Below are 11556 nucleotides of genomic sequence, written 5' to 3'. Positions count from 1 at the left end.
AGTGTTCCGACCACTACTGTATTTATTGTATCCCAACCGGCCTGAAGAGCTGTAGATTAAGCGAAAAGCGTTGACAAGCAGTGGATATGATAAATCTAGAGTAGCTGGTATACTATGATTATACACTTTTTAGATTCTTGAAAATCTCTTGGAGACTAGATAAAGAATATAGTGTTAAATATACAATAAGCCTAATATTAATGTCTTAAGAAAAGTATAATTAACTAATATTGTTTTAAAGTAATTATACACTAGAGGACGTCATAATAAACCTAGCGATAATCCCATGTTGATGTTACAGTGTAAGTAGGACTTGAAAAGTTTTTTTCTTGTGTACTAATAGTAATACTATTCGTAATTTACGTCAAGCAGCAGAGTAAAATTAATTTTAGAAAGTATACTGAGACTTCTGTTATCGCTACTGTTCTCGATCAGTTGAATAACGTCATAATTTAATTTGTAAACTATAGCCGTGTAAACTGTAAACTAAGTTTGCAAGTTGTGTAAACTAATGTCAAACTCAATGTCTTCTTTTTGTTAAGTTGAACTGCTTTGCAGTCCGTATAATTATTAAGTTCTTATAATATAAATTAATACTGTAACTTGTAATCCGATTGCTGAATTAGGGCTAAGACATCGTACTAATCCTTTGCGTATTTTCGAGAAAGATGCCGTTACCTATCATTATCAAGTCATTACTTCCAACAGTGAATCAACGTTACCACTCCACCGTCCACGACATAGGCTTCTCACGGAAAAAATTAACTTTAAGCCTAATATTGAAATATTTTAAATTAAACACACAAAACTAAGTCGAGTTTCCTCTACTGTTTTATCATTACTGCTACTAGTGGTAGTACAACTAGTACTAGTTCTTCTGCTTCAGAAAGTAATATAAGGCTGCATGTTTCTTAACCATGAAGATCTTTAAAGCGAAAATCATAGTTATAAATATATAAATGTTGGAGGTATCCTACACTTTACAAAATTTAAAATTCAAAAACAGCTGAAATGGGATAGAAAAATATATTTAAAAACAATGTTTTGCCACAGTTAACGTTGCATCATCAGGTATTGAGCATAATTGTACATGACACTTAAGTACACCCAATTGGTGATGTCAACCATATAACCAGAAACTTATTAAGTGATTCTCTCTATAATTTTTTGAAATCTAGTGATACAAAAATACCTTACATTTATGGGTTGCCTAAGATACATAAACGAGATGTACCTCTCAGACCTATTGTATCTACTAGAGGAGCATTTGACTGTAGCCTAGGTAAGTTTTTATCCTAGATATTTAGACCTTATGCATTACAGGGAGAATGTGTTATACAAAATATAGAACATTTTACCAATTTATTAGGTACCATCAATCCTTGTAGTTTTTTTAGTTAGTTTTGATGTTGTTTCATTATTTACACAAGTACCAATCAATGAATCTATTGATTGTGCTCTTGCTTGTTTTATACAAGATGAAAATCCAATAACATAACTTTCTTCAGAAGTTTTAAAATTAATGATAATTTTTACAACACAAACTGTATTTCAATTTAATGAGGAATTTTATGATCAGGTTGAGGGAATAAGTATGGGCAGTCCATTAGCTCCTATTCTAGCTAATATCTTTATTAATATGCTGAATTATAAAGTTAAAAGTGCGGTTAATCTAAGATTATGTTTTTTTGTCAAATATGTTGACGATACATTTGCTGGGTTTGTTTCTGGACAAATGGTTGAACAGTTTTTAGCATTTTTAAATTCACTACACCCTAATATCAAATTTACCCATGAGAATGAAGGTGAGTTATCTTTTCTCAATATTATGGTTAGTAAGGTTAATAATGCTTTTAAAGAAAAGCTATTTAGAAAGGAAACTCATACTGGTCGTCAGCTCATCACAAATCTGAAAAAATAGGGATTGTAAAAATGTTATTAACTATTGCAAAAACTAATTGCAGTTCGAAAGAAGAGCTGGATAAGGAAGTACATTACCTGAAAAATGTACTGGTGAAGAAGAATGATTATCCTATTAATGTGGTTAAAAAATACTTAAGAACTGATAAGTTGATAGAAAAAAATGAAAAATCATTCAGATAGTTTGGTTTATTGTGTAATTCCTGATGTACCTGGCCAATCAAATATGATAAAAAGACTGGAAAGAAGTAGAAAGGATGCATATGCTTCCAGTTGTAGGAAAATGTGTATTTTTACCAGGAAAAAAAAAGAATATAATCTTTAACAATAAAATTAAACCAACTACTATTGAGAGAGAAGTAGTTTACAGTGTAGAATGTATGAACTGTAATAATCTATATATAGGGGAGATGATAAAAATTTATATACTAGAATAGTGACCGAGCATGTCCATGTTCTGCGTGTCTACCAACATGTATGGACCGTAATAATCTATATATAGGGGAGATGGTTGAAATTTATATACTAGAATAGCAGATCGTGGACATGTTCTGTCACATGTCTACCAACATTTCAAAAATACAGAACATTGTAATGAAAGTAAAATTGTTAAAATTATTTGTCAAGAACCTAATATTAATAAATGTAAAATAAAAGAAGCCATTTTAGCAAAGGAATACAAACCTTTAATAGATAAAACACAGGGAATAAGTTTATACTTATGCTAGCTCAAGGTTGTATGATTGATGTCACCAATTGGGTGTACATAGGTGTACATATTGTCCAAATGGAAAAGATCAGAAATACAAGTTTGGATAGTAGTTGTAGTAAGTTACAACATTTTAAGCGAAGATAAAGATATTTTATGGAAAATCACGTTTTAAGTTAGTATTTTAAAGCTTTCAAATGTTTAAGTGGTTAGTAATTTTAATAAATTGTTTTGATAATTTGTTGAGTTGGTGGGCTTATGAAGGGCTACAGCAGAATAATACAAACACCAACCAAAAACCAGTGAGAAATATTTAATGAATACTACTGCATGTTATAGAAAATATAACTTTAATTGAATTTAATCTCAATAGTTTTGATATGCAGGACAAAAGAAGCATTTACTTATAGGTATGTCTAATATTGGGATTAATATATATACATTTCTTTTATTTAATGATTTGCTAACTTTTCTGTGTTAGGAAATCATAAGTTACTTCACTCCATTTTAGACATGAGATATAAAATGTTGGTCGTATAATAGTTTATTTTTATTTTCATAGGTTATCTAGCATCAAAAATAAAAATAACTTGAGTGGGATCAAATTATGGCCCCTGCAAGAAGTCGAGGAGCTGTTGCAAGAAAATTGGCTGCTCCAAACAAGAAGAATAGCAATAAAAGTGCACCACAAATAGTTCACCAGAAAAAAGCAGTGTGAGACATTAACTAAATACTTATATTAAGGTCTATTTGGTTTTAGTGTAACTTGTGTGTCAAACACACCACATTATTGTTATTCTATATTTATGTTTACTTATTGTATATCAAAAATGTATGTGGTTACAATTTCTGTTATAAATAATATAACGAATTACGATAATAATAAAATAGTTTGAGAAATAACAAATGGTCAGCAGAAATTTTGATTAACATTATAAGCTAACAGAAAAATATTATATCTAATGTGCATATTACATAATCTAGGAAAATTTGCTGTTTGTGAAATTAGGCATATAATTGTATTGTGCAAGGACCTATTTTTTTATAGGGTTAAGTGCCCTAAATGTCCATTTAAAATATTCTGAATCAGCTTCTACGATCACATTATTTGGGATTTTGGTAAAATTTAAGAGATCAGCTGAGTTAGTGGTTTATGGTGGCATCAAAATGCACATTAAACTGCCCAAGATCTAAACAGAGGTATCAAGAGCAGACAGAATTTTTAAGCAAGCTTTTAATGAATTATAATTTAAGAATTAAAAGTAGGAGAAATAAAACACAAGTTTTAGCTGTTCTAATTTTAAATTATGTGAATGAATAAATTATACTTGTGTATCATTATTTTGAAAAAGGAAGAGAGTTAAATGATAGGAAATATGGAAATACAAGAAATCTTACAAAAAACATAGAGGACCAACAGTACTCAGTCAGAGTGTTGAACATACAGAAAGAAAGTACAAATAAAATAACTGCAGGACAAATTATCCTACTATCAACAGAAATAGGTAACTATTTATTGAATATGATTTATATTTATCGTATATGATTGAATTTAAGTAAAACAGCACCTAAAAACAAAAGCTTTTTGTTACTATTTGAATATCTGTCAATAGCTTTTTTGAACATATTTACATAGATAGGGGGAATGAACTGCTATGGTTTAAAGTTTTGTATAACTGTGTAAAAATAAACCTAAACAATTGTGATTAGTAAAATATAAAGCTTTTTAATAAAAGGAGGAATAATTTTTGTAGAAAAAATTAACAAAAATAAAAGAATTACTGAAGATCAATATTGTCTGCCTTGTTTAAAAAATAATAAAAATGTTGATGTAATATACCATTTAAAAATTGAGTTGATATTCAGAGTTAAATAATATTTGAATTACTTCTATGAAGATTAAAAGCTGCACATTTTTCAATAAAAAGAATGCTGTAAAACATGCTGTCAGATTAATATCATTAGATAATTAAGTAATGAAATTTACAGGATCTCAAAAACTGCAAATGGCTTGATACATATCTGAGGTACTGTAGAAAAGTAAAACATGGCATACAGGAAGAAAGTTTTTACAATGTTCCTGATTATACAATTTTAATATGTATATCTGATGTCAGAATTCCTAACTACAATGATCAGTAATTCACTCATGTTTTCAGAGAAATGTTTTCAGGCTATTTTGCTATCAACATTAGAAATAGAAAATCAATACATGTATTCAGTAAAGTCTCCCAATATTCCACCTGTCATTGTTCATAATTGTTTATGCAGTAAATTAAATATGAAAATTCTTACAATGATTAGATAAACTGTATTATACTTATATTACCTTGAATTACTTTAAAAATTTGAAAATATTTTTAAGTACATGATAAAATTAATATACATATACAGAGAAGGCATATATCACAAAGTTACAAACAAAATTCCAAAAACAAAAACATTTGTTATACATTTATGTTGAAAAGTATACTATGATATTTTAAATTTGCTAAAACTCAAATTTTTAAATTTACTAATCAAGAGATTAGTATGGGAATGAAAAATGTGACTCATAAACCTGTAAAACTTACTTAGGATCTAGTCATAAACATTATTGTTAGGTATATTTTCTGTATGTCAATATTAAACTAATTAGTATCAAACAAGCATAACATTTAAAAAAATATTCCTCACAATAAGAAAAGTATGTAATCTTTTGTTCCTGCCTCTTTTAACATACAAAATAATTAACATGATATTCTTATTAGTGCACACACACTGTATATGTACATCTTTGTGCCAATATTTGTTAAGAACATTGGAAGATTTTTAAATGTTCATTGATACAAAATACAGTTATTTCATTATTGTTGTCATGGAACGTGTAGTTATATGTGTGTTGCTACATATCAATAATTTACAGGATATGTGCTTGATTTGTGATAACAGAAGCCACGAATAGTAAGTTTTTGATGACTTCCAGAAGAATATGTATATTGAGGTTACGTGCCCCACAAAACAAGATTGTGGGTAATTAAAAATAATATTTGATTGTTATTCAGCAAGTAAATTAAGTTTAAAACATCATGTCTGCTAATCCCTATTGAAATAAACAGTTGGTTCCTGAATTTTGTAGACTTGCTTCATCAGAAGAATCTCTCAGTACTTTGCATTATTATGATATTTACATGTACAATAGCATTGAACCAGAAGGTGAAGTACTATAAGTGTTGCTTCTCTTACTTTACCTCTTTATTTCCTTTTTTGCAGGCCTGTTGATAATGAAGAAATATTAGCTCCATGGACTCCATCATCTTACACAGCCTTTAAAGCATTGTTATCTGCTAGGTTATGTGCAGCAGTATGGAGTAATATTTCAGATTGTGATGAAACCTTCAACTACTGGGAGCCAGTATGGACTTTTATTCAATTACTTTTTCTTTATATCTTAGTTAAAATTTTTTGTATTGTATGAAATATCATAAAGTGATTATATCATAGGAAAGATGTCTAAGACATACAAAATACTAAGTTAGGTAAAGACCAGCTAATATACATGTTGTAGGTAATATGGTCTATCCTTAACAGCAGTCATTAATAATCTAACTAAATGTACAGTTATTTTCAAGTTTCACACCTAAATTTATATTTATAACATACAGAGACTGATGTTTTTAGAGCCATATTTCTTTTGTCAGGGAACACTATGATGAAAACAAAAATCTATACTAAGCTGTCATTAAATGGTTTAGCTAAATACACAAAGTTGCATGACAAATATTTTAATTAAATATGATCCAACAGAATTTGAACATTCTGACCAATAAATTATACAAAGCAATTAAAAATTATATTCTATAATTTGCAACTGAATGTGCTGATATATAGGCAAACTGAGGAACATTTGTGTAACTATTTCCATATGAGCAGGTCAAAGTGCACATGTCATGAACTTTTATAGTATTACATTCAAAATTTAATTAAACAGTTTGATTATTAATGTATGTCATTAAACTTGGCATGAAACTGTTAATAATTCAAATTTTTGTATTATCTTTATTTTAACTTCTTAATTTCAAAAAGAAATATTTTAAAAGAATCTCAAACTTCATTTTTTTTCTGTTTTGATGCATCTGAGCTCTAAGTTCTTCATTTCATAATTTTCTAACTTCTAAGATAGGTTGCTGCAGTTCTCAACCAATTAAACACAAGTAAGAATCTGAAATTTGAACAACCTCCCACCTTTATTTGCTGGGATATCATGGCTGATGGACATGTTTACAACCAATAAAAAAAAAAGCAGATTATCCTCTCTATCAAGTTTGCAACTGTTCTTTTGAATTTGGTTTGGAGAGTATTCACTTGATAGAAATGTCTTGTCGTGTAATCATGGTTTTATAGCTCTGAATGACTAACAGAAGTTATTTTAACCTATTTATATCCTTAGAAAATTGGATAAATTATAGTAGTTTTAATACATTTTATTCTAGTTTCTGATATACTTTTTTTGTTCTAAAATGCATATTAGAAAGCTACATTAACTATTTTTGGACACCAAAATTTGTGAGCCTCTACAAGGCTTAGGGGAGAATTTCAAAATTTTCTTACTTGATTACAAACAGTTTGAATATGCTATGAGTAGTCTAATTTTTTTATAGTTTTTTTTTAAATAAGTAAAATGGAAGAAATATAAACCTTTGAGTTTAGACTAACAAAACTCCAGTAAAATAAAACATCTAAAATTATACTAGTTCAAGTGCCAGTGCAGAATATGATACCAGATCATTTGTTGTTACATTAACTATGGGAATAGCTAATTGGCTTCTTTTGTGATTTATTGCTTTTAATGCAAGGACTACTGTTCCAATGGTACAAAGTATGACAATAGAACCATATTGAAATAAAAAGTTATGAATAAGTTTAACAGATGAAAATGTTAAGAAAAGTAACTTAGAACTTTCTGTCAAAAAATGCAAAGAAGAATAATGTTATTAATTTTATTTGATATTATTTAACTTTTCATTTCACCGTATGGCTTAATTCCAAGCTGATGTAAGCCTTGATGATTTCATATAACATGTTTGTTTGGACATTAGCAATTGTATTTGCTACTTCTTTAACTTGTGAGTCAGGATTGAAAGTCATTTCTATTGTTAAACAACACTTTTTTACATTATTTTAATACTAAGTAATTTATTGTAAAGTTTAAAATTGATACATCAAAGTGAGTTAAGTGTAATAGTGAAAAACAGTAGTATTGCTCATCTCGGATAGTATCAATCTGTAGCAGAGGATATGTTTACACAAAATGTTGCATTAAAATGCAGAAGTAAAAAGACCTAGTGGTTCAACTTAAAAAGTTATATTTGCTTTATGCAAACTGAAAGATATTCCACTGTTCTAAGCATTCTTTTAAAAAAGTTCTAGATGCATATATCCAAAACCCATGTGAGCTTGGTAACAATGAGTGGATTTGCCAATAGAGATGATATATGCCTTTCATTAAGTTACACCATCCTGTTATGAATTTAAACAATGTTGTCATCATGTAAAACTTGGTTTTCTTATTGATTATTCCTTCTTGGGTTTCATAATACTGAATATATTAACATTATTTTAACTTTTTTGAGTTTTATCTAGGTTACTTCAAGACTATATTGTCAATGTTGATTAATCCAAAATACTAGATTGTAGTGGAAGTTTGTTTGTTTTTTCATATAAAAAGTACTAAAAATTTAGTTAGTGTTATGTAGCCAACATTTTTAAAGTGTTAATGCATATTATACCATCTTCATAAAAATAAAACATTACAGTGGTTAACACAATAATACTACATTATCTGAAAAGATGTTCTAATTTTGGCATAACATGGCTTTGTGATACTCGACTTGCAATCTGTGGGTCGCAGGACTAATACCCTTCAAAGAATATGCTTGCCTTTTAAGCCATGGGGATGTTATAATGTGATAGATAATCCCACTCTTCTTTAGTGAAGAGTAGCCCAAAAGTTGGCAGTGGGTGCTGTCAGCTGTGAGTAGTAAATATTATAGAATAACTTACTTGGACTTGAAAGTTTGATTAATGATGCTTTTACCTAGATTAATGAAATGTGCTTTGTTTATAGTGAGAACTTTTCTCAGAGTTTGTTTTGTTGAATGTTTGTGTTTGGCAGTGTCAAGAAACTAATAATTCAGTAAATGAATATTGTCAACGTATCTGTGTGCAAAGCTTTGCCGTAGTCCTTCTTTTCTAAGATTTATTATGAAGGAAAAGCAAGTTTGAATAAACTTTTGTTTGCAGTTTGTGGGATGAAGGTATCACCCATAAGTATTCCATGTGTTAGCGAACTTGTACAAATTTGTTATCAAGTAAACTCATTAGACTGTTTATTGTGGACCATTGATAAGTTGTACGAGTAAAATTACCAGAAATATCTGTTTACTAACACAAACTATGGAAACCTTGGTTAAAACTATTTTCTATACATTTTTTAAATTATCAAGAAATGCATGTATAAGGAACTAAAACAAGATCCTATGATGATTATATATTCCAGTAAATTTGGCTTGTACACCTTGAATTTGATGTGGTAATATATGTGCACTGTATGTGGTCAATGTTGCATATGAGATAGAAATGTTAGTTCCTAACTTTAATTTATTACACTTAAAACATATTTCATTTTGTATTGTCATACAATGTAGAGTAGATAAATATGAAGCACGAGTTAATAAATCTGGTGTAGTACATTCATATAAATCCAGGTGGATCATCTGTAGAAAAAACTCACCAAGATTTACAGATAAGTTATCATTACTTGACTTCCTACATGAGGATGAATTATGTCAGCATACTTTACAGTGCAATGCTCATACAATTAATTGTTATTGGATTTTAAACAGGTTGAAAAGTATTTATGATACACTTATCAAACTAAGACTATATTAAGTTTTTGTTTAGAAGAAACACATTTATTTATGAAACTAGAAATTATTTAATAAAATTAGTTATATTCTGTACATGAGAATATTTATCATTGTTTCTGTCTACTAAGAGTGCAATAAATACTATATTATAACATGTTGAAAATTTGTATGTTGAGTGCTGTTTGAAGACCTTTTTCTTGGTTTTAGACACACTACCTTATGTATGGAAAAGGATTTCAAACATGGGAATATTCTCCTGTATATGCAATACGTTCCTACACGTACCTGTGGTTGTATGCTCTTCCTGGATTGTTTTACAGTTCTTTACTTCAAAGTAATAAAGTAAGCAAACTAACTATTTTATTCATTGAATATTAGAGGCATTACTTTGTTTGGTTTTTGAACTGGTAATTATTGTTTGTTTTAAAAAGATAAATCTATCAGGAAGTTTTTTATTTTCAATTTTTCTGTGAAAAATATATTCAAAAGGAAAAAAAGATTGGTAATTTAAAATGTATTTTTATTGTCTGTTCAGTTGTTTTTAAACATTTTACAAACTCTATCTGTTTTGATTATAATTAGATCAATAATCTTTTAAATTTGTGTTGAGATTGAAAATGTTATAGATTTTAAATTTCTTCAAAAAGTGTTCCAAAAAAGAATTTCATAATAGTTTTTGAATTACTTATGTATTAATAAATCCAAAGTACAAATGAAACAGTTCATTGTTGCCATTGCATTAGCTTGTTTAGACTCAATTAATCATCTCATATTTGCTTCATTTACTTAACACATTCTTGAGCCTGTCAGTGTAATTTTGAAGAGAATGAAACTTAACTTAACCTTATGTATATAAACAACTTTTAAAATTTCTGAATATTTCCAACACTAGTCCTAATTTAGGGAAATTAGCTAAATATAAAAATCAGTCTTTGAAAACCGTAAGTTATACGAGTTTTTGTTCCTCTTATGTATATTTACATTTAAATTTTACCTTTTAAAATATGAATCTGAGAGGGTCTTTAAAGCAAGCTTCATGTAGTTAGTTTGGCTTTAGTAGAAACACATTTTACAAATAATACAATTTGATTTTCTTTCATGCCATTTCAGAAATAATATCACAGAGCTTAAAATAAGTATCAGACACTTCGTTGTTGAACAGAAATGTAGAAGTCCTCATATGATGACAAGTTAAGGTCCCTAAAATTATTTTCTCTTGAGAAAAGAAGGGTTAGAGTGGTTTTATTGAAGTATTCAAAATCATAAAGGGAATATGTAGGATCAATGCATTATTTTTCATGTTTAGTGGTAAGTGTGGTAGGGATTAGAAAACAGTTTTAAGATTTAGCAAGGTAGAAGTCATCTGTAAATTAGGCAGTTTTATTTTTCAAACATTGTGGTCAGCATTTGGAATTAATTGCCTTCAGTTTGTGTAAATGCAACAGGATTGAGAGAGGGTTTGGTGAGTACTTGGAAAGGCTGAGCTAGGTACAGGCAGGTGAATGTTTGATGAAATGAATGAGACAGTCATGATGGGCCAAGGGGGCACTTGTTGTCCTCCAACTGTTTAGTTAAGTTGTTGGGCAAGAAAACCACATAATAAAATTTTTTTAATATGTAAAATAGTTTGTTTCTGTCTTCCTCTATATTTATGGAGCTTATTTAGTATTTCGTGGGTGAAGCCGGATTTCCAAAACAGGAAGGAGTCGCTTCTCCCTCCAGGTGCTAACAGAGGAACTTGAGACTTCACATTTCAGTATCAAACCCTGTTTAACCTGGTCATGAGACGGGTCATGGGTGAAAGGCCATGTCATCTCATTTGTTGAATCACATTCAGAATTTTATTGAACTACTGTTTCATGAATTTGTCAGTAATTTTAGTACTATATATTACTCAATTTCTTAATTTAAAAGCAAATATTAAAAAAATGGATAAACATCGATTTTTGTGTATCATGTGGTATGTTGAATGCAGCACTGGTTCATATTTGATGTTTGTGAAGTCAAAATACTAAGTCT

The 11556-nt window shown here is 28.9% G+C and overlaps 1 protein-coding gene across 1 annotated transcript in view; it reads left to right on the top strand.

The window, feature by feature from the left end:
• Positions 1-381: 381 nt before the first annotated feature.
• Positions 382-11556, top strand: part of LOC106467075 (alpha-1,2-mannosyltransferase ALG9-like) — a 58875-nt gene continuing 47700 nt past the window's right edge. The window contains exons 1-4 of the mRNA XM_022395189.1: positions 382-1282; positions 3192-3343; positions 5882-6023; positions 9745-9879. Of these exons, the coding sequence (XP_022250897.1) occupies positions 3237-3343; positions 5882-6023; positions 9745-9879 (384 nt within the window). The 5' untranslated portion in view covers positions 382-1282; positions 3192-3236. The remainder of the gene's footprint in view (positions 1283-3191; positions 3344-5881; positions 6024-9744; positions 9880-11556) is intronic.

The sequence above is a fragment of the Limulus polyphemus genome, unplaced genomic scaffold, assembly GCF_000517525.1.
Source record: "Limulus polyphemus unplaced genomic scaffold, Limulus_polyphemus-2.1.2 Scaffold2479, whole genome shotgun sequence".
NCBI classification, from domain to species: Eukaryota; Metazoa; Arthropoda; class Merostomata; order Xiphosura; family Limulidae; genus Limulus; species Limulus polyphemus.
The sequence above is the reverse complement of the archived record's forward strand: the minus strand, read 5'-3'. Positions and strand labels throughout refer to the sequence as shown.